At 35.8% G+C, this 24,815-nt stretch overlaps 1 protein-coding gene across 4 annotated transcripts in view; it reads right to left on the bottom strand.

Annotated features, from left to right (window-relative positions):
• XPR1 (xenotropic and polytropic retrovirus receptor 1) overlaps positions 1-24,815 on the bottom strand; it is a 192,023-nt gene that overhangs the window by 53,484 nt on the left and 113,724 nt on the right. For 3 of the 4 annotated variants that reach the window (XM_074222173.1, XM_074222174.1, XM_074222175.1), the window contains 2 exons: positions 14,126-14,297; positions 12,593-12,787 (listed from right to left, as the gene is read on the bottom strand). In XM_074222173.1, coding sequence (XP_074078274.1) covers positions 12,593-12,787; positions 14,126-14,297 — 367 coding nt within the window. Of the gene's footprint in view, positions 1-1,961; positions 2,097-12,592; positions 12,788-14,125; positions 14,298-24,815 lie in introns of all 4 variants that reach the window. The other variant, XM_074222176.1, reaches the window with a different exon arrangement.

Here is a 24,815-nt window from a genome sequence, read left to right as displayed (position 1 = left end):
AGGAGTCACTGGGGGAGAGCTCAAACATGAGTGCTTTCACTTTTCCTGTACAATGAACTGTCTGCTATCTTTCTGACTATTTATTCCTAACAGCCTTATGTTTCTAATATTTATTCTTCTTGGTTTAGCATTTCCTTACTTCTGTAGTAACATGATTTGATATTATCTACAAAAAAGGAATTTTTATTCCTTTAGCTCATCTATTAAAAAACATGAAAACAGGTATTGACACTGATCTTTGGCAAACCTCAATGTCTGTATGTCTCTATTCAGAAGTCTCTATTTCTTCAAATGTTTCCTTCCCTATTTCTGAATCACTTCATTATTGTTGTCAAATATTTGAACTTCTATGGAAGATCCTATGTCTTATCAGAGAGCATGGAGAAGAAATGACAAAGATGGAAGTATTGGAACTTGCGTCTATGTTATTCTGGTGAAATTATGGATCCTTCCAACAATTAAACTAGACTGCTAAAAAATAGCATTCATAATGAAATTTTATCCAGAAATTCTTTTAAATCTAAACAGGTTATATCAGTGGTTCATTTTTTCCACAAACATATTTCTCTATTTTAAAATAAAAGTAGATTGAGCTTTTTTTCTTTCTCCATTTTCCCTATTAAATCCCTTGATTGGTGATCTTATACTAAGACTTCCCTAGGTTTTTCAGCTTCTAATCTAGTTTTTCATTTAATTGATTCTATGTGCCCCAGAAAAATCATCTTTATGTGTGTAAAATTACTTATCTGATTTTAATACTGCTTCCAATTCCTCCTTCTTAGTAAACTCCTGATCACAAGTTTCAAACTAGCCAAAGCTATCTATCCCACTGCATGAAAAAGGAGTGCTCCTAACCACTTCTACTCAACATTCATTGTTTTAGAGTCAGAGAGATTTTTGTCATCAAACCCCTGTGTAATTGCACATTCCCAATCACATTTCTTATGTCACATTAAGTCTTATTAGGTGAATAGCTAGAATGAATAGAGAGAAGCATGGAAAAATCTAGAGACTGATGCAGAAGGAAGTAAGCAGAATCAAGGGGGAAAAAGTATCTATAATGACTACAACAAGGTTAATGGAAAAGATATTCCCACTCCACCCCCCTACCCCATACACACACAAATGAATGTTACAAAATTATAAAGAACAAGCATGGTTTAAATGAAGAGAAATGAGAGAATACTCTTAAACTGCCCACCTCCACCCCTATGGAAGTTGTAAAGTCCACAGGTAGAGCACAGGTTTTTTGGTCTTTTTCAATATATTACTCAATTGTGCTAAATCTTTCATCTTTCTGTTGTCTTAAAAAGCACGATTTATTATAGAAGAAGGCACTCTGGTAAGGAAAGAAAGATACTGGGGGAAACTATGGTGATGTAAAAAAAACAAGAGATATCAATAAATCTTATTTTTTAAAAAAGAAATATTACCTTCCTTAGGCTTATGAAATCTACTAATAATTACTTGATAATCATGACTTTTGCTAATTATGGCACCTAAAATGTAATATAAAATGTAAGTTAGGCAACAAGAAAAACCATAAAAATTTCAAAAAGAAATTATTTAAAACTTCACTAAAATTGTTTCCTTGGACAAACTCCTCCATATGTTGTAGTAGTAATCAATTTACAACTTCACATATTTTAGATAACACAAAAATCACCCTTTTCTTTTTTCTATGCCTCATTACAACAATATGTATAAACATATACTGTCCCTTATGTACATGAATTTCTAAAAAAAAAATCCAAATATGTGGAAATGTTAAACATCAGCTGTTCACTGCAAAACCAGTTTTAAAAACAAAGATGACTAAAAGAAAAGCTACCCAAGATATTATCTGGCTGAGAGAATCTGTGCTATTTTTAAAGAGATAAGGATAGAAACTAGACCTTTGAATTTATCAACATAAGGAATTTCAGGATATTGAAACTCCCTCTCCCAATGGAGGTCAGTACCTTTTCTCCAGCTTTAAGTCTTGCCCAGAAGACAGAGGTTAGATGATTTGGTCAGGGTCACATAGCCAGAATGAACCAGGACAAAGACTTGAACTCTCTTTGGAATATTTACATCAAATATATTCAGAAAAAATTCTGAAACAGAAATTTTCAATTGGAAACCATTTTTAACAATCACTTAATAACTAGGAAAAAATCTTAATCTTTTTTGTGAAAATTTACTTAAAACAATTTTAGCATGGTAAATCATGTAAGAGCCAAGACTTAAACTATTTAAATAATTAGTTCATTATAAATTTTATGACCTAGTTGAATTTTCTGAAATTGTAACTTTTATATATCTAAAAAATTTAATTGAAGAGTATGAAGAATATGAAAATTTTTTACCATAAAGTCAAAGTAAAAATTAGCACTTATAACTCATTCAAAACTAGAATAATAGTTTGAAAGTTTGTTATATAGCATGGAAGTAGAGTAACAGTCTGGCTGTACTCCGATGCAGAAAAAAGAAGTTATTTAAGCAACTCAGAATTTCACTTCAATGATCCTGAAGAAATTTTGAACAGAAGACATATATATGTCAAAGTTAGATACTGAGGGAAAATACCCTAATATAAAATAAAATTTCATTTTTCCTAGTGTTTTAAAGAGTAAAAATCACATTCTTGGGTTCGTAATATGTACCTAACAAAGAAATATTAAACAATATGAACAAAAATTGTGATGCCTTAATTTTTCTACACAGTAAGAAAGTACCAAACAGTTAAATATATAAAAGCATCATGAAATAATTTGAAGGGAGAGATTAGAAGCTATCAGAAAAAATCAGAAAAAACAGGAGAAAAATTTCTATTAAAATGTCATTTTCCTTGATAGGTTAGAAATTAGAGTATTATTATTCTATTTTTTCTATTTCTATTCTATTATTTCTATTTTTCTTAAGATTTTCTTAAGATAATAAAGCCAAAGATAATAAATAAGATAATAAAGTCAAGGAACCTCTAGGACTCCACTACGGCCATTTCATAAAAGGTCAACACTTCCCTTTTCATCTAATTTAAAAATCTTTTGGACTTTGTCTCAAATTAATCTTTGTATTGAAATGTCATTACTTAAAATAATTTAGCTGACAAGCTAAAAATTTTGCCTATATATCAATAAAGGAAAATCAAACATGCTAAAATTTTTATGGTGTGTTCCAATTTTAACACAAATGATGAAGACTGCTTATTAATGTTCAATACTTATTTGAAGGAGCTGCATATATATATATGTATATATATATATATGTATATATATATATACATATGATGATCCAGAGGCACAAAATTAATACCTTCCATTCTTATAAAAATCATAGAGTGATTGACATAACACAACATGAAAATAACCTTTGAAACAATCATGAAAATGCCCCCAGCAATATTGTTACTATGGTAACTGTTGCAGACTACTTCTCAGAAAAGATCAAGGTCACCAAGTAAAGCAATATTCTACCAACTCCTTTTTTTCCCTCTTATAAAATTCCACTTTTGCAGTATATTACTAATTATTGGGAAAATATCTACATCAGGAATTACTTTCTTACTTCTATAGATATTTAAACTGGATCTATAGATATTTAAATTTAATGTTTCCTAAGACAGTTTTTCTGGTTATTTACTGTTTAAAATAAATGAATAGAAATTAAGCTCTAGTAATATCAGATTTTATCTACCTCAAAATTATTATCAATAATTGAGAAGAATAATGCAACATTAAATTCCTATTAAATTTCATGTTTTTAGTATAGTTTAAATTTAAAAAACACACAACAAAAGCATAAGGTACAAATAATTTTTTGTTATACTAATAGATGACATTTTTATCTAACATCTTCAAGGTCTAACAACTATATATTTTAGTTAGTGATTATAGGAAGAAGCTTAGCTTCTCTGATTAGATGCTAATTGCATCCTAACTTACAAATAGTAAACCCCCAGATCAAGCAGGATCCACTAAGCACAGACCTAGACTTACGTCCTAATGTAAAGGTTATTTTAATTCCCTGGTCGCCTGAAGGGGAAGACATCCAGAGCAAAGATTAACAATTTATCAGCTTTCACAGTGTGCAGGATGCTATACTAAAACAAAGAAACCCAGCCAGTGCTGGAGGGGTCTACAGGATTTCCACACTGCACTTCTCAGATCACTGGCTGGGGTTGGGAGAAGATATAGGGAGAGAATTTAAAAAACAAAGCTGAATTGGATCCTCTAAAAACAAGAATTAAACTTGTCTGAAAAATCTCTGGATCAGTAACTTAAGGGGCCCCAAGTGGCTAGAATTTTCTACTTGTCTAGCATCAGTGCTTTTAGTGCCCAGCTTCTCCAATTGCTAGAAGCCAGAGAAAGGTGAGTTGGGTGTGTTTACTTTGTCTTTCTCCCTTACCCCTTAACTGAGGTACTAAAAAATGGACCTAGTGTAAGACAGAAAATTGGTGGAAGAGAGAAAAGCATTGGCCAGCTCCTCTTTCTGGAGTGGTTGGCAACTAAAGGAGAGTTTCGCCTTCCTAGTATATGTGGAACAGATCAGTGACATGAACTGAGGGGTAGGAGGAGTCTCTTACTCAAAGTTATCTCCCAACACATTGACAATCCATCATGAAATCCATCGAGAAAACTATTTGTTTTGGTTAATAAATAAGGAGTAATTTTGTGTCCACCTGACGTTCTCCAAACTCAACTTTTGTTCTTGGTCTCCAGGGTTTTTTGGTCAATTCTATCCCCAAATGTCCTTACCTACATTGAAGGTTTAACTTAGGTGCTACCTTCTCCAAGATGCTTTGCTCACTCCCCCCCACACACAGTTGAGAAGCCATCTCCCCTCTTAAATGACTTTACTTTTCCTTATTTGCAGATACATCTCATTCTAGTCAACCCGCAGCTTTTCGGGGGGCAGCTTTGTGTCCCTAGTGTCTAGCAGAGTTATCTTACACATAGTAGACATTTAATAAATGACTGAAGAATTTGACTGAACTATTTTAAAGATCAATGGATTTGAAATAACTCTGATACTTACTGCCTATGTGACCTTGGGCAAACCAGTTAACTTTTAGTTAAAACAACTCTAATATAGGTCATCAGAAACAACACCATGAAAGTGGTGTTTTTTAAGAGTCTCCACAGGGGAAAAAAAATCTCCACAGAGCCTGGAAGCCTAATCCCACCACTGGTGGACAGGTCAGTTTAGATTTGCTCTGGTTCCAACCTAGCCAGCTCCTTTCTTCCCCAACAGCCCAGTGGCCTCCCTCTTTTGTGGGCCACCACATCAAAGCAGGACTTATTTCAGTCACCAAACATGCAGAGCCCAATTCAATATGTAACACCAAAGCTCACAAGAGCTATCCCTACAGCTCATTCAATAGCAGAGATTATAGGTGTGTGCCAGACCTGGTAGTAGGGTGAATTTTTTTTCAAAAAATATTTCTTTTTTGATTGTTTTAAAATAAAAGGTCTCCTTATGAAATGTAAAAATGAAAAATTAGAGTTGTTTTAACTAAAAGTTACCTATCAATTGGCAACTATGACAGAAAAGGGAAATGACAAATGTTGAAGGAAATGTGGGAAAAGTGGGACATTAAAGCACTGTTAGTGGGACTGTGAACTGAACAAACCATTCTGATTTGTTCTGCATATCTTTTTACTAGCAATACCACTAATAGGTCTATAGACCAGAGAGATTCAAAAAGAAAAAGGAAAATATGCACAAAAAATATTTACAGTGCTGTTTTTTGGTGACAAAGATTAGAAATTGAGAGGATGTCCTTCATGGACAATAGCTGAACAAGTTGTGACCAAATACTATTATGAAAAAGAGAAGATGAGCAAGATGGTTTTAGGAAAATTTGGAGACTTAAATTAACTGATGCAAAGTGAAGTGAGCAAAACCAGAAGAACACTGTACACAGTAATAACAGCAGCACTGTACAATGATCAAGATAATTCTGAAGAACTTAGGGATGAAAAATACTAATTTCAGAGAAAGAACTGATGGAGCTGAATGATGATTGAAGTATGCTTTCTTTCCCCTTAGGTTTTTTGCAAGGCAAACAGGGTTAAGTGGTTTGCCCAAGGCCATACAGCTAGGTAATTATTAAGTGTCTGAGACTGGATTTGAACCCAGGTCCTCCTGACTCCAGGGCCGGTGCTTTATCCACTATGCCACCTAGCCACCCCCGAAGCATGCTTTTAAAAACTTTCTTTTCCTTGGTTGTTTTTTTTTCCAGTTTGTGTTTTTTTTCACAATATGGTCATATGGAATGGTTTTCCATGACTGCATAAATAAAATCTATAGTGAATGGGGGGGTGGGGGTGGCGTGTGGGGCAGCTAGGTAGAGCACCAGTCTTGGAGTCAGGAGGACCTGAGTTCAAATCTGACCTCAGACACTTAATAATTGCCTAACTGTGTGACCCTAGATAAGTCAATTAACCCCATTGCCTTAAATAAAAAAAAAAAAATTTAAAACCTATAGTGAACTACTTGCCTTCTCAAGGAGGGGGAGGGGAGGCAAGGAAGAGAGGAAGTGAATTTGGAATTCAAAATTTAAAAAACCAAGAATTTAAATTGTTTTTACATATAATTGGAATAAATAAGATTTACATTTCTTTTTTGGGGATAACAAAAAGGTTTAAGTATAGCTATACTATATATACATATACATATACATATACATATACATATACATATACATATATATATATATATATATATATACATATACATATATATATATATATATGTATGTATATGTAGTTTAGTAGATGCTAAGGGAAAGAAAGAGTAAAGAAAGTGGAAGTCTCTGATCCCTATTGCAACCTAAGCAACCTATTCTGCCAGAAGAGGATGAGGAAAGGTAAAGGAAAGGCAAAAGAGTAACATCAATGACATAAGCCACCATGAGAGGAAAAACAATAAGGAAAAGAGGGAATCATCCTCCCCCCAGATGGGCCACCCTCCAAGAGGAAGATTATCCAACAGGTGATAAGTAGTAAAGGATATAGGGATATGAGAGGTTATTTGGGGGATCATGCTCCCCCAGAGTGGGCTGGCCTCCCAAAGGAAGACAAGCAACTCAACTGAAGAATAAGTGAGCTTTTAAAAGGGCAGGAAGATGAGGTAATTAGGTGTATTTTGATGGAGGCAATAACTCAGAGAACAAAGATGAAGCAATTAGGGATATGTAGATGAGTTTTTTTAAAGTTTTTTTAAAATGTCAAAAAAAAGAATTGAGTAAGAAGAAAAAAATGAATGTAAATGGATTTCTCAACTTTAGTAGAAAAGAGAAAGGACAATAAGTAACAGAAATGATGGGATCATGTGACGATCATTAAATTGCCCCCCTATGAACCCACTGCCATTTTTCTGCCCTGCAACAGTTGGGAAATTGGAAAGGGCAATAGTTGACTACTTTCATCCCAGGAATAAACAAGCCTTTCATGGTATCCCATCTTCTCTTCTTGGAAATGAGGCAACACATTTCAGAATCCCCAATTTTAGCTGTTTGTATCCACTTGAAAAGTTTCCTCCATCAATTGCTGCATGGTCTCTATAACCATGAAACTTTCAGGAAGGATAGACAAGGATAGAGCTAGGATAAGATTACTAATCAGGACTAAAATGTGTACAGGGATGTTTTACTTCCTACATCATCTTAATAGGAATTATGAGTATAACTTGTTATCACTTTGCAAAGAGAAACCACAACTTTGTGGCACTACCTCTTCTAGAAAGTCTTGAGTGTTCCTCCTGTCATTAAAGGAGGGTTATATAACTCTTGACTGTTTCTCTTTGGCACGCAGGGGGTGGGGGGTGGGGATTAAAGAAGACTTAAAACACCAGAAGGAGAGCCTGGAAATAGAGAGATCACTAAGTATGCTGAATTCAATAATCTAGGTCATCAGAAACAACACCATGGAAGTGGTGTTTTTTAAGAGTCTCCACAGGAAAAAAAAATCTCCACAGAGCCTGGAAGCCTAATCCCACCACTGATGGACAGGTGAGTTTAGATTTGCTCTGGTTCCAATCTAGCCGGCTCCTTTCTTCCCTAATAGCCCAGTGGCCTCCCTCTTTTGTGGGCCACCACACCAAGGCAGGACTTAATTCAGTCACCAAACATGCAGAGCCCACTTCAATATGTAACACCAAAGCTCATAAGAGCTATCCCTGTAGCTCATTCAATAGCAGAGATTACAGGTATGTGCCAGACCTGGTGGCAGGATGATTTTTTTCAAAAAAATATTTCTTGTTTGATTGTTTTAAAATAAAAGGACTCCTTATGAAATGTGAAAATGAAAAATTATCCTCAAATATTTTCTGAAGACTGTTTCAAATTTCTGACAGCTAATTTTCTATCAACTTTATTATAAAATTTAAATGTATTCTCTTAGACAAAGCATGATGTTTTATTATTACACATTAAAAAAATAAAATTATCAGGTAAAACACTAATATTAAGCAAAATGTTGCAATTTTAGTTTGGGTGTGTTTGGCCAGATAACTTAAAGGAGGTAAGAAACCTCTGACTCTGGTCCGATCTCTTCTGTGAGACCCCAGGAATTTGAAATGAGATCATCTGGGGTGTAGTGCTAGACCCAAGAGTATAATTTCTCCCTAATGGGAAAACTCTTGTTCACAACAGAACCTCTGAAAATTAAATAAGAAAAACAAGTAGTTATAAAGAAAGGATAAGTTTTTGTTTCAGAGGTATTTTTAAGATTTGTTGCTGTTGTTAATCATTAACAGTTCCTATTATATTGTCAAAATGATTAGACTTAACATAATGAATGTTACTTCTAAAAGTAACCTCCAGGCATCATGAAATAAGGCAATCTGAACCCTTGAAGAACAAATAAAGACTGCCAGAGGCTTCTGATTGTCAAAGGGTCTTTTTTGCTTATAGTTATTAATAAACTGACATCAAAATAAACTGATATCAAAATTTCAAAGTAAATTAGTAAAATCTAAGGCATTTTTTTCATATGCAAGAAAAATCTTTGGATTACAGGATCAAGTAGTTAAAGATGGAAGAAACTCTCTAGAGACTATCAAGTCATTTTCCAAATCTGAGGTTGAGGGAGGCTAAATGATGTGTGAAGGTCACAAAGTCAACATATGTATGAGATAGGATTTGAACTTGGGTCTTTTTTTTTACAAGCCAAAAATTCAATTTAATGTGTTACCTAACATTTCATTCAGAAAACTTTTTTTAAATAACTTTTAAATTTTGAAATAAGAAATTATTTCTCATAGAGGACATGTAGAGAACTGATATTCAAATGACAACAATATTTTCTGATGCTCATAAATGAAATGAAAACTCAAAGCTCAAACTGGCTATAGGATACCCTTCCCAGACAGCTCATTGGTGTCTAAACTTCTCCACCTACGTCTGCCTACTGAACTCACTGTGTTTATTGGTGGTCAGACAGTAGTAGCAAGGTGACATAGCAGACAGAGTAGGGGATGTGGAGTCCACAAGATCAGTGTTAAATTTCTGCCTCAGGAACTTTTCAGGTATGACCCAGGGTAAGTGACTTACCTTTTCTCAGCCCAATTTTCTCACCTGTAAAATGGGGACAATCGCACTAGGATCAGAGAGGCAAAGCTTAAATCACAACTTACTAGTTCCTCACCTCCTTCCTCTAACCCCTTTATCCTCCCACCATTTACCTTTACTTCATGTCTGAAACCTCGGTGTGTCTTCCTTCTCCTATCCCATTACCAAGTACTATGGATTCTACCCCTAATAATATCTTGCACATCTCTCTCTCCTTGTGCCTTTTTATCCCCATAGTCACAATCAAGCAATTCTTATCACCACCTCCTTAGACTACCACAAGAGCCTTTTAACAGATCTTCCTGCCTTTATTCTCTTTCCCTTTCAAGAAATCCTTTATTTCACAGCTAGAAACATTTTTCAATGCAGAGATCTGCTTAAAAGTCTTATGTGGCTCTCTCTTAATAACTAAATAAAATCCCAGTATTTTTGATAATCAAGGAGACCCTAAGTCCTACAGAGCTCTCTCACACTTTATATTCCAGAAAATCTAGATTGCTCCTTTTGTCCTAAACATCTCCTGCATTCTCCTTCTTCCATTGCAATTTCTCCCTCTATTTCTCTCCCTAAAAACTATCTCTAACATCATTTCTTCCACAGCATTCCCTTGATCCTTTAGGTAGAAGCAACTTTCCAGCCTTCTAAAAATTTATTTTAATCTAAAAGATGCATTTATGCTGGTGCAGTGAAAAGAATATTAGTTTTGGTGTCAGAAGACTTCCATTTGACTGCTGGCTCCAAGGCCTAACCTGGCAAATCATTTACCCTCTCTGAACCTCATCTTCCTCATCTGTAAAGTGAGATAACAATGTTGCACTATCTGCCTTACAGGGATTTTTTAAAGAAAAGTACTAAAAGTACTATAAGAACCATAAGAAATATGCCTAAAAATTTTATAGTTTTCTAGGTATGTGTCATATCTCCCCATTACTAAATATGGAATGCACTTTGGTCACCAACTAACTATATGAACTTGGGCAATCAATCAATCATCAATTATTAAGTGACTACCATATAAAAGGCCTTGTGCTAAGTACTGAGAATACAAAAAAAAGAGGCAAAAGACAATCCCTGCCCTCAAGGATTTTATAATCCAACAGGGAAGAAAATCTGCAAACAAATATATACAGATATACAAGCTAATCACTCCAATTTTCTGGCCTCAGTTTCCCCACCTGTAGAATGAGGGGGCTGAACTCCTAAGGTCTCTTCCATTTGTAGATTTTTAATCCTCTGCCTTTTACCTATTCTGAATGATTCTGTGACTTATGTCCTTGAGAGCAGAGATAAATGTCTTATGTAAACTTGCTATATCCTTCAACATTGCAAAATATTCCACACATGGCCCAAGCTTAGTAAGCTGTTGAAGAACTGAACTTACTTGATAATTGTCCTTAAATATTTGGAAGGATTTAAATTATATAGAAGAAGAATTAAACTTATTCTTCTTGGGTTCAGAATATAAGCCTAGGGATTAAAGTTAAAGAACTTCCTAACCTAATTGTTGGAAAAAAAAAAAAGAGGGAATTGGTTTACCTTGAGAGGTATAGAGTTCCCTAATTCTGGAGATTTTCAAAAGAAGGATATTATTTATATATCTATCTGTAGAGAGTTAGCTAGATCTAAAAACTACAAATAGTTGTAGGCATCCTGAGATAGATATCTTCATAGACAGACACATAAAGAAAAAGGTATCTATGCTTCAGTAAGGCTCAGACCAAGTGACCACAGAGGGTTCCTTACAACTAAGAAATATGTTCATTTGCTCTGCTGGCCTAAATTTATATGTGATCTCCCAGTTTTCAGGGTTATCATAAGACGTATTTCAAATTAGTTACATCTTTGAAATGCCAGTTGAGTAGCCTAAAATACTCTCAAATAGAGAATCTCACCAAAATAATTTAAAATAGCTGATAATGCAGCAGATAAAGTTTCTGGTCTAGAGTCAGGAAGATCTGAGTTCAAATCCAACCTCAGACACTTAATAGCTCTTTGACCCTAGCAAGTCACTTAATCCCTGTTTTCCTTAATTTCTGCATCTGAAAAATAAGGATAATGATGGCATCCTACCTCCTGGGGTTGCTGTTGTGAAGTTCAAATGAGATAACATAAATAAAAGTGACATAATATGAATAAATGACATGAATAAAAGTTAGCTATCATTTTTTCAAAAACCCTTTATAACTTGCAGATAAAAAATCTAACCTTTAGTATATGGACAAATGTTGATTTTGTAGACAAAGAAAGTGTATTTTTTTTTAATTTTTGAAAGGTAATGGGGTTAAGTGGCTTGCTCAAGGCCACACAGCTAGGTAATTAAGTGTCTGAGGCTTGATTTGAGTCAGGTACTCCTGACTCCAGGGCTGGTGCTCTATCCACTGTGCCACCTAGCCACCCCAAGAAGGCATATTTTTAAGTGAAATGTAGGGAGCCCTTGAATTGACAATACTTGGAAAAAGGTTAAAAAAATCAGAATGATTGCATGCAGCTTTCGAGTTAAAAGCTTCCCCCCACTTACAACACAAGAACAAATCAGGTAATCACTGTGGTTTCCAGGGAGATAGGAAACTAGAGGGATCAGAGAGCTCAATTTGTAGTTAAATGGGCTGGAAACAATCTTCAGCACTGGAAAAAGAGGGAGATAAAAATATACATGACAACCAAAGAGGATTCTTCCCTAGCAATTTTACTTTTTTTCTCCTGGTTTCAAAAAAGAACTGGGCATCTGAATGAAGGATATGGAATGCCCATGTGTCAGAGCATAGTACCTAAAGCACAGAAATCAAGATCTCTCCTTTACTTTATTCTGAAGTTCTTCCCATTCTGAGTTGTTGATGTGCTTCTTTTCATTCAATAATTATGTGTTACTGATAGCAGGTGTACAAGGATATCTTGGAAGGACAAAGCAGATAAAACACCACTCAAACCCAACAGGAGAATGACCTGAGTAACTAGAATCTTAATGAGAAATAATCATAAGAATGGATATAGAATACCAGAATAAGGAAAAAAAAAGTTTCATAGTCAAGGTAATACCTGAATGAGTACGGTAAAGGGCTGAAAATGTCACCACGAAGAAAGTTGTGGAGTATTTGCCAGCATTAGCTAAGTGAGGAAAGGCCCTTCTTGTGTCTCGGTACCGGCGCAGGCACTGGACGAATCGCAGCCAGGCTGGAATGCACTGAACAATGGCTCGCACTCCATAGTTGTACGAGTGGCAAATATCTGTTCCTATGAAGATTTCAAAGGAAGAAACAAATCACAAATTTTACTTGTTTCTTTTCTACATTCCCATTTTGCCTCAGTCTCTTTATATTCTCTTAAAGGTAAATTAGTTTATTTGACACAACAAAATGGAGTTATATTGGGCTACCTAACTATCAAACTTACACCAATACATCGTGTTGATGTTACCCACTGGGAGCAACAGTTCTACAAAATGAGAAATGATGAGTTCTCAAATTAATTTCCTTCTCGACAACAGTTTTATTGCCAAACTTTTTAGTGGTCAGTTAGGTAAAAGGGAAGAAAAGCTAGAACAGGTTGACTGTTGGAAAGCTTTGGTTTCCATTTTTCTCTAACCTCCTGTTCTCAAACCACCCAAAAGTCTTCCTTTGGAGTGTGCCTAAGTTATAGGCTTGTCTATCTAAAGCTGCGGAGGCAACCAGTTCATTTGATAACCAAAAGTTTTCTTTAAAAAATAAATCAAACAAGCAAAAAAACCCTGCAAGCACTTCTTCAAAGAATTCTTTTTAATTCTGAATCTCAGCATTTTTTAATTCACTTAGCATGATGTCTGACCAAAATGAAGCAGAAAGCAATGCAAGGATGAAAAGTGACTGTCTTGCAATAGTTAGTTGCAAAACAAACAGAAAGACATTATGACAATCTGCTTTTTTGGTTTTCACTATTCTTAGAATGAAATCAGTCTCCTAGCACAAAGATTAAATTAAAACATCCACTGGTTTGAATCATGGCCCTGTCCCTTATCCTTCACATTTTTGAATCTCAGTTCCCTTGTCTGTCAAATAATAATAATAATAATAACAACAATAATCATAATCATAGTAAGTTGGATTTGCACTACCTAGGCATAGGGTGATTGAAAAGTCTTAGAGAGATAATGCATAGAAAATATTTTATAAATTGTATAAAGCATTATATAAATATTAGCTATGATAATTGCAAAACAAAGTTTAAAATGATGATGAATGCAAAAAAGAAATGCAAAATATTTTGGGGTTTTTCCCTCTTTAGTTCTGATTCTTCTCTCACAACATGACCGATATGGAAATATGTTAAACATGACTGAAAATGTATAATCTATATCAGATTACTCCCTGCCATGGGGATGAGGGAGGGAATATAGAACTCAAAAGCTTACAAAAAGATGAATGTTGAAAACAATCTTACATGTAATTGGAAAAAAATTTTAAAAGTATAAAAGAAATGCAAAATGTTTGAATTTTTGGTATTATTCTTTCATCAGGGCATAAGGATTTCTAATCAGCATTCCCAACATTTTTGGGGAAATTAACTCTCAAGTGTGGATGCATGTTTTCCCCCTACCTCCCATTTTATCTGGCAACAGGCCTTTGCTTTCATCCCATTTGAGCTCAAAGCTGTAGAAGCAGATCATATATTCCAGGTCCAAAAGTAACACTGTCAGGCTGTTCAGCTGATCGGCCAGCCAGAAATCAGCAAAGCCTACCTTATGGAAGGGGGCTGTGAACACTCGGAACTGGGAGAAGAAAAAAAAACACAAACATGGAAACATGAAAAACCATCATCTCTTTTAATTTCTCCAATTCATGTCTGTCAGATCATGCAGCGGGTGATTGGTTTGGCTGCTAACATAGAAATTACTAAACCAATCACAGACAAACATGAATAACTGGTAATAGTTGGCTGATTCAATAGTGTGGCTCAAAAGTGAGTTATATAGGCAGCTGTGAGAAGAAGAAAAAGGGTGAGGAGAGTCAGTATGAGAAGCTGAGTAGAAAGCTGGGGAAAATAGAGAAGGGAAGGGTCATCATGGCTGGATATCATTTAATTTAAACAAAATAAGAAGAGCACTCTCAAAATGTACTGGAGGTAGAGGGCTCTTTCGACTCCCTGGAGTGACCATGGGCCGTGGAAGACCCTTCAGTCTAGAGGGCTGGAGCAGGGGAACCTTTCTGGGATTCCTTCTGCACTGTCCCTGATTCTGTGCTATCCTGAAAGATCATTATCAAGTGTGAAACTCTGGAGGGTGTCTTCTGACTGGAGTCTACCTTATGATTTCATTCTAGCAAATCCTGCCCTGTTCCAATAGATATAAATGTTCTCTGTGCTGGACAAGATGAGGAAGGGTATGGATGGTAGCAAGAATCAGTATTGTTACCACTAATGAGGATTCCTGCATTCATTATGACATTGCCTCATGAAAGCTGTCCCCACATGCTGGTTATGGATTAAGATTTTGTAGAAAACTTTACTATCCAAAAAGAGACACTTGACATTTTGAGGGAACAGGTGTCATTCTAGTACCTTGGCACGGTAAATATTCAAGTGACGTCTTGTACCCACGTTCAGAAGACTCTTTGGTCAGTGTGATGTGAGGTGAGAGGCAGGCAGGCATCTTTGCCCCTAGAATGGTGGACCTGCTCCTTCCTTCTATAGTAGTGAATGGACTCCCATCTCTTAACCACTTGTCCTACTTAAAGGTTCAGCAGAGGGTACCCAAACTAGCAGTATCAATGCTTCTGACTCTATGATAGTTTGTGATCTTCTACTAGACTTTGTTCTATCTAGTTGTCTATGGGCATCTCCCAATAAGCTTGTCTTTTTCTTTTTCTCTTTCATTTCATTCGTTCCACTGAGGTTACTGTTATAATTGAGGCCAAATGTTACCTGTAGAGATGGCCAGTATCTACCGTGGAGAGCTCTGGAGTGAATGATGGGTACCTAGAGTATGCAGTGATTAGGTTTGGAGTCTTTTCTATTTTTTTTTTTGTAGTTGAAACAGTAGCTGTCTAAATGCTCACAAAGATTTTTCTAGGTATAAGCCCCTGTTTTTTGGTAAGCATACTAAGATAGCCAAATGTTAGGCCAAAATAGGTTCATCCTGAGTAAAAATGATGATTTATAAAAATCTCTACTTTGTTAACCAATCATACACAATAGGCTCTGATTCTAGGTTGTGCTAGCTTTGTTGGGTTATATATGGATGTAGGTTTAAAATGAAGCAAGTTGAGTGGGAAGCTAACTATTGTTCATAGCCACTAATGAAGGTCTTTTCTAAGCTCAGACCTGTTCCTTACAAAGAACCTCTTGGATAAAGAGATTCTAAGACATCCCACTTTCCCATATAGGTTCATATAAAACATTTTTTAAAAAGCTTCCCAAACTCAGGTAGTTCAATCCATCCTTAAGCAATGTAGTATGAGGAAGAGAGGGGCAGGCATGAAGTGGTAGGGCTTGGGATCACATTCCAACTTTCACTGTGTAACCTTAGACAATTTTACTTCTCTGGACCCTTCCCTTCTGACAAAAGAGAGGGTTGTCCCAAATGGTCTCTGAGGTTTCCTTCCAATCCTAAATCTATGATCCTCTGGTAAAGAGAAATGAGGAAAAGATCCAAAAGTAATAACAGAGTTGGGAGCAAGTATCAGCCTGCAGAAAAGGAAAAGGGAGTCCGACCCAGTGTGAGGCACTAATACGTGATAAAGGGAGGGCAGTCTAGAACAAAGATCTTCTTTCACACTGCCAAGGAACACACTGCAATTCCCCTGACACTAAGGGGGTCAAAGATAGATCTGTAACCTAGACCCTTGGATGAAGCAAAAGAGAAAGAAGTTGAACAAAAAAGGAGGAATGAAGGAATGGGAAGCAAATGCAAACAAAGAGTAATGAGAAAAAGAAGAAATTGGGAGAAGAGGTAGGAAACAACAGGGAAAGGAGTTGGTAGAGTAAAAAGATGGGAGTAGGAAAATGCTTTTACTTTTCTCTCTACTATTAATTTAGTATTATAAAAGCAATGAGGAAAAACACACTATTGATTCTACTTGGAATATATCATGCTTCTGAGACCTGTGCATAGTCCACATCCTTTAAAAAGGAAGAATTCTAGGATTGCAGAATTTTAGTGTATTCTCCCATAAGAACAATTTCCTCTTATCAGAATCAAATGGTTTTTCTAAATATTTTACTTCTTAAGAATTCCTTTTATAGTGAAAATCCTAAACCTATTTGTCTTTCTTTTGCCCAAACGTTTTAACTTCTCTTAAGTGGATTTTGATTGAAGTTGTAATAATTAACAACACATTATTGGGTAATATAAATATAGTAATGAGAAAAGTATACTCTAAATATTTTATCACATACTTTAACTAAATCATATCTTTAATACTTACTGAAATTCAATTCAGCATTTACTAAAAACCTACTGTGTGAAAAGTCCTGGAATACAAAGACAAAAAACAAAAGAATCCCTTGCCCTCATGCAGCTTACATTTGGCCATCATTCTGATCTTCTCCCCACACCTGACATCTCTCTGCCGTGGGCTCTAACAGAGAAACCTTTGCTTCCTCTTGCCCATAGCCAGTTTCCATAGTTCCTGTCAGTCATCTCTAAGCCATGGGGTCTACTCTCTCAATAGCACCACCACTTTTTCCCTGGAGGCCCACCTCTAGGAGATGAACCTTCAGGATGAGGCCTCCACACCACATCATGGTCCTTTTTCCACTGCCCACTGCTGCTCTCACTGAGGCTTCCCTCAATTCCCCTTCCTAACTGCCCTTCATGTGTTGTTCCCATTAGAAACTAAGTTCCTTATGGACAAGGGAAGCCTTATGTACTTCTGCCTGAGTGCTAGGTACGAGGTTAAGTGCTGAATAAGCGCTTCTATCTCATTTCAATACTTTAGAAGATGGATGATTTCCTCACTGAGCAGACATACTCCTCATATGAACAAAGGCTGCGTTTCTTCTTCGGTTTTAGTCTCCGTGATTTCTAAGATCACAAGTACTCATCTGGGGCTGAGCATTCTATAAAGGCTCTGGTCAGTCCTTAAGAGACTGGGCCTTCCAGGGCTTAGTCTTGGAGAAACTGAGGTCCCTCAAGCTCTGAGAGGCTCTCAGAGGCTCATACAAAATATGGAAGGAGGGCATCACCTCATCCCAGTTCAGCTGGAAGGGACTTTAGTAGCTGTCTGACCTGACCTGTGTCTGAGCCAGAATGCTACAAGGATTTATCCAGGCTCACTCTTAAGAAAGTAATAATGGTCAGATACAGTTTCCTTCTCAGGTTTAACTATGCTTCTATGTAACCTGCATGGACTGCCTTCTGAGACCAAACAGGCTGTCTGACCCCCTTATAGTCAGTCACTGTATTAGGCCCTTTGTGACCACCTCTCTAGCTGCTCATGGCTTCCCCACTAGAACATTACTTTCTATTTATTTTATATATACTTATATGAGTACATGTTGTTTCTCCCAACAGAAAGCTCCTTGAGGCCAGGGACTGAGAATTAAGTTGAGCAGCTCTGTCTTCTCTTTGTTGCCAGTTATCTTGATGCCATCTATCTCAAGCAAAGGTTCTACTAGTTCTTTTTTAATACTCCTTTTTCTCCAAATACAGCTAAAAAAAAAAGAAACAAACCCTTTTGTTGCTGTACTTAGCTTCTCTCACTAACCTTAATTCATTCTGATACTATTTTTACAGGATAGTCCTATGATTAATCTTTTATAACCTGACTTTGCTTTTATCTGTATATTTTTTAAAATTTCTAAGTTGGTTAGTGAGGTTCCCTGAGCCTCTACATCAATTTCTTCTGACCATTCTCCTTTTCCACTAGAATTATTTTCTTTATGTCTTCAGAATTTTATTCTTGAATGTCTTCCATGACTCCATGGGGTTGATTCCCCTTCAAACACTGTAGCTCAAAGGATCCTACCTATCTTTCCCATGAACATTTAGAAATCTGCTTCCCTAAAATCTTGAGGTCATGCCAGACTATCCCCCTGATCCTCTTTCCTTCTCTATGGCCAATTCTAAAAGGAATGGTCATTTCTCACCCAGTAACCAATTCCATCCTGTTAGGGAGAATCAGATCTAGAACATGATTTCCTCTTATTGGTTCCTCTCCCTTTTGAAAGATGAAATAAACACCAAAGCAAGCTAAGAAGTTAATAAGTTGCTCTATTTTTTGGCAGAGAGATCCAATAAATATCTGGATAACTGAGGCCCCCCCACTTACTAGTATATGGTGTGAGAAATAACTTAAGTGTGAAAACTTAGCCAGCTTTTGAGTGAAATAAAATGCTCACTAAAAAAAAAAAAGAAATTGGTAAAAGCAGAAATTCAAAAAATAAATTCCAAATATAAACTCTAATTGGCTAATAAACTATAATTGGCTAAACTCAATTATACTTTTCAACATTTCTTGTTGAAAAGATCAGTAATTACCATCTAAGCTGCCAGCATAATAAATATTGTCATTTTAAAGTCTATTCTGAAAACTATAATCTCCAAAAGGAAAAAAAAAAGTAACAAATCACTTTACTGTATATTTTTAAGGTATATTCCAATAATTCCTCATGAAAAGGATGAATTCTGTTTTTTTAAAGACTACAGAGGCAGAGTGGACCCTCAGAAAGTTTTTTACCCCAAGCAGGAAGGCCTTCCAAGGCTGGCCTAATCCAACTGTGTCATCAGAGACTGTCATCCTTTTCTACTGTTCAGTGTCTAGCACAGTGTGTCATACTTAGTAGAGGTGACTGATAAATGTTTACAAAATGAATTTTAATGAATAATGAAGCCTGAGGAAATGTTTTTAGATAACCCTAGATACCAACATGGAAGGGTAAGCCTTAGTTCAAGTGCTAGAGAGACACAGTTAATGGAATAAAGAGACTTTCATGCAGCATGCCTCTCAAGTACAGTCAAAACAGAGATTGGTGCCCTTATCCATCACTCAAAGACCCAACCTCCAGAAGTAGATGGTAGAGAAGCAGGCCATGGTGACAAAAATAAAGCACTTACATATACTAAGAATTTGATGTTTTTTCATACCAATAATTATCTCTTTGAACAGAGTCTACCTAGCTACATATAACCAAGGAAGAGAAGATCTTTCTCTCAAATATTGCTTTACAATTTCTGATAATTAATGTCCCCTTAATAGATTTGCAGAAATATGGTAATTCTTCACTTATCCTGTGGTCGTTATCTGGATGACTTTTCTGTCATATATGTCATGGACACATACTTCCCTTCAGACACGAGTTGGGAGGATGGCTATCTGATTCTATCTTCTGTTCAAGGATCAGGCTGATTAGAGCAGAGATAAACTCTTGACTCAATGGCAGAATGACAGCAAATGAGAGTTTAAAGAGACCTCAAAGGCGACCTATGAAATTTGAATAAGTAAGAACTCTTCCACAATTCACCAACACTAAAAACATCTGGTCTTTGTGGAAGCCCACTGCACTTTTGGATTGCTCTTATTGTGGAGAAGTTTTCCTTACAAAGAGGGAGCTAAAAGTGGTTTCTTTGCTATGTCCACCTGTTGTACCTTGCTCTGCCCCTTGTGAAGACTAGCAAAAATTTTCTCTTACATTTGAGAGTCATCAGTGGTAGTATTCCCCTGTTCCCCAAGTCATTTTATTTTTTGTCCAAGCTAAAGATCATCAGGTTTTTTCAACCAATTTCCATTTATGATGATCCTGACACAAAGTTCTTTATACTGCAGTGTAGACACAGTGTGCCAGATGAGATCTGACCATGGCAGAGTATAGGGTTATTATCTCCCAAGTTCCCTAAAAGCCCTAGATCTTTTTTTCAGAAAAAATTGTTGTCTAGTCACACCTTAGCCATTCTGAATTTGCCACTAATTTTTTATGCTAATTTTCTATACCTTTAAGAACTTTTGGGGTCCTGACCTCCCTGCCCAACAAATGATTTATACTTCCTAGCTTTTTTTTCAATTGTAAATTTGATAAGCATCTAACCTATGCCTTTACTAAAGTCATTGATAAATATATCAATAAATTGATAAATAAAACAGAAGAGGGCCAAACACAGATCCTAGGACACCCAAAGGTTTTCTTCCATGTTGGCATAGAACCAATACAACAGATCTGTCTTTAAATCTAGTCATTCCCTGAATCCACCTATTACTAAATACTGAGCTGAACTACTAATTAACCTAATCTCTTTCTGATCCTGTATACAAGAATAACATGAAAAACTTTGTCATATGCTTTGCTAAAATGTAGGTAAAGTATATCTACAGTCCTCATCTTCCAATCCAGTAACCCTATTACTAGGCGTTTGTCTGATCTGATTTAATTTTTTTTGGCAAGGCAATTGGGTTAAATGACTTGCCCAAGGTCACATAACTGCATAATTAGTGTTTGAGGCTGGATTTGAACTCAGGTCCTCCTGACTCCAGGGCCGGTGCTCTATTCACTATGCCACCTAGCTGCCCTGGTATGATTTAATTTTTATGAAGCTATATTGGTGCCTTGTGATCTTCCTTTCAAAGTTCTTCATCAGTCATTGCTATAATAATAATGATAATAAATTCTATAACTTAGCCAGGAATTTAACTCAATTCTCTTGGCCTATAATTTATAGATTCTATTCTCTTCTTTTTTCTGAAAAAATCAAAACAACATATGCTTTTTCTGGTCCTCTAGCAAAGCTCCCCTTCTCTTAATAATAATGACAATAGCTCAATGATCGTATCTTCCAGTTCTCACAAGACAGTGAAGAGTACATCATCTAGGCCTGGTAACCTGAACCTGTTAAAGACATCTAAGCAATCTCTTAGTGTCTCCCTATTTATCTAAGGTTTCAGTCTTCTATATTCCCCTCATTTTTCTGTGCTTTCAAACTGAAGGATACTTTTCCTTGACAGGAAAAAAATAAAAAAAAAATAGGCAAAACACAAGTTGAATGGTTCTTTTTTCTCCTCCACTGTCAGTAATCTTCATGTCTTTCATCCCAAATACCTACCCTATCTGTGATCCTCCTCCCTTCCCCAATATAGTCGTCCCCTCCCTGAAAAGGAAAAAAAATATCTAAAACTCTATGAGTTGTTAGCAGTCTTAAGGAGGCTCAGCTAAATCAAAAATTGATATTATTCTCTTTTTTTTGGCAGGGGAGGAAGGGAGTTGAGAAGGCAATCAGGGTTAAGGGGTTTGCCCAGAGTCACACAGCTATTAGGTCAAGAGTCTGGTGTCTCATTTGAACTCAAGTCCTCCTGATTCCAGGGCCAATGCTTTATCTACTGTGCCACCAAGCTGCCCCACTTGATGCTATTCTTGAAAAATAAATTAAAAAAATAAAGTCACATTTTGTTTAGATTAAGACATTACCCAAGAAACACCCAAACCTTCTACAAAGAACTTCCTCTAATGAGTTCAACTGTTTACAGAAAAGAAAGATGTATTTGAACAGAACAGTGTTAACAATGAACAGAAGTATGTTTGCTTCTCACTGTGAACATATCTTACAGCCTTTGTGTACATGGTATATATGCATTCTTTACACTAATACTTCATTAGTGTTCATAATACAATATTTAATTACACTCATTTACTATAATTTGTTCATCTAACCCGCAATTTTGATTATATAGTTTTAACTTTTTAAATGTTTCCCCAATATCAACATGAATAATGTTGTTAATGAAGACTTTTGTATAGTGGGTTTTTTCTAGCTGTCAATAATTTCTTTGAGGGCATAGTCTCAATAGTTGAATCTGGAAGTATAAGAACAATTTAGTTACTTTCTGGGAAAATAATTCCAAATTATTTTCTGGAAAGGCTGAGTCAATGCTTGGTTCCACTTGCAGAAAATTAGCATAGCTTGTCTTCCCAACAAATCCTCTGAACAATAACTTCCCATATTTTGAAATTTTTGATAGTTCAGTGGATAAGGGTTCTAGCTCAGGGTTATTTTAATTTTAATTTTTCTCGTTATTCTTTTTTTTAATTTCATGTTCCAAATACTCATGATTCTTGATACGGAACTTTTTTCAGGTAACTATGATAACTTATATTTCTTCTTTTGAAAATTGAATCCTATGATACATGTTCAAAGGATGGCTCTTTATCTTATCATAATTGTCAATTCTTTATAGATTTTTGTTATTAAAGACATTTATTGCAAATATTTATCCTTAATCTCAATTTTTTCTCATTTGGAGCTTCTATGAGTTTATATAAGTACAGAATAAAACTTTTTTCATGAAAATTATATTATTGAATTTTAAATTATAAAATATTAAATTTCATGAAAATTACATAATCAAGACTTTTTCATGGTATGACTATTTGATAGGGTATGACATTTGAATAATATACCGATCTGGCATTTAATGTGTTTATGGGATAAGAAAGAGTTGCCTATAAGTGGCCTATAAGCCCCATGTAATCTACTACATTCTAAAGTGAAGATTAAAATGCAATTGGAATAGTTAATAAAATAAATACACAATATATTACAGATGATGTTATACAGTTTTCTAAGTCAAGTCCAAATGAATCTTCAGGTTTAGTGGCCCTCATTTTTTTTTTTTGAGTTTAACATCACAAGTCTAAGATGTGAATCTAAATTTATTTTTCATTAACTTGTTTTCTAGTTTTCTCAGTAGTTCTTATTGAATAAAATTTATCTCAGTAAACTGTGTTCACAGATTTACTGTAAATTAGATTGTTATGTTTCTGGGTCTTGCTTAGCTAATGTATTCTACTGGTCTGCTTGACTAATTTTTGATCCAGTATCAGGGAGCTTTGCTCATTACTGTTTGTGTTAGAGCATGAGATGCAGGAGAAATATGCCTCCCATCCCCAAACCTGACACACTGATATTTTTGTCTAATTAAAAGTATTGTATGTACAGTAATTTGGTTGGTATAGCACTAAATCTGTAGAGTCTTTGAAAAGTACTGTTCTATCACTATCAGAGGACTATACTAATTTTTTTGTTCAGTTTTTTTTTCACTAGTGTCTGACTCTTTGTGACCCCATTTGGAGTTTTCCTGGCAAAGCTACTGGAATGATTTGCCATTTCCTTTTCTAGCTCATTTGAAAGATGAAGAAACTGAGGCAAATAGGATTAAGCAATCTGTCCAGGGTCATACAGTTAGGAAGTATCTGAGGCTACATTTGAATTCAGGAAGAAGAGTATTCCTGACACAGGTCTAATACTCTATCTACTCTGTTCCATGTAACCACGCATTCTATATTTTTATTTTTGTTTATTTCTTTACACTAACACTCCATTAGTGTTCATATGTTTCTCTGAATTCTTCATAGTTCTAATTTACTTAAAACAATATTTTATTTGTCACCTGTCATCTTTTAGACATGCATTTAACAAATAAACGTTGATCAACAAATTTCCTATATATTCATTAGTGTCTTTTTTAGTTGGTCAAATAAATCAATAAGCATTTATTAACTACTTACTACATCCCAAGCAGTTAGGAATACAAAAGAGGTAAAATGACAGCCCCTGGCCTGAAGAAGCCCTAAACCAATGTGGGAGACAACAAGCAAAATGACAGATCAAAGCAAGATGTATACAGGATATAATGTATACAGGAAATAATGACTAGAGGGGAGGCACTAGAATGAAGAGAAAGCTACAAAGACTCCCTGAAGGAAGGATTTCAGCTGGGACTTGGGAGGAAGTCAGAGAAGGCAGGAGGTGGAGATGAGAAGGGAGTCCAGGCCTGGGGGGCAGCCAGGGAAAATATCTGGAGCTGAGAGATGAAGGATCTTGTTCATGGAGCAACGAAGAGACCGGGGTTGCTGGGTCAAAGAGTATGGAAGAAATGAAAGAAACTGAAAGGGTGTTTGGAGTGGAGAGAGAAGGTTATGCAGGGCTTTGAATCCCAGAGCTTTTATATTTGCTCTTGGAAATGTTGGGGAGCCACTGGAGTTTACTGGGTTGGGGATGAGGGTGAGGGTGAGGTGTCATGGCTGAACCTGCACTTGCGACAATCACTTTGATAGCTGAATGGAGGGTAGATTGAATTGGGGAGAGATGAGATTCACCAGAGCAGATCCACCAGAAGACCCACTATTGAGACAGTCCAAGCATGAAGTGATGAGGGTCTGTGTTAGAATGGTGGCAAGGTCAGGAGAAAATTTTTAGACCATACTCCATATTCCTCTACATCAGAATTTTCTTTGTATCTTCAAAATTTTCAGTCTTCAGAGATTTCCATAACTATAGGGCTACCAAATCTTTAGACTTTTAGTC

Source organism: Macrotis lagotis, chromosome 2 (assembly GCF_037893015.1).
Source record: "Macrotis lagotis isolate mMagLag1 chromosome 2, bilby.v1.9.chrom.fasta, whole genome shotgun sequence".
Classification (NCBI taxonomy): Eukaryota; Metazoa; Chordata; class Mammalia; order Peramelemorphia; family Peramelidae; genus Macrotis; species Macrotis lagotis.
Note: the sequence above shows the minus strand (reverse complement) of the source record. Positions and strands in the feature narration are given on the sequence as shown.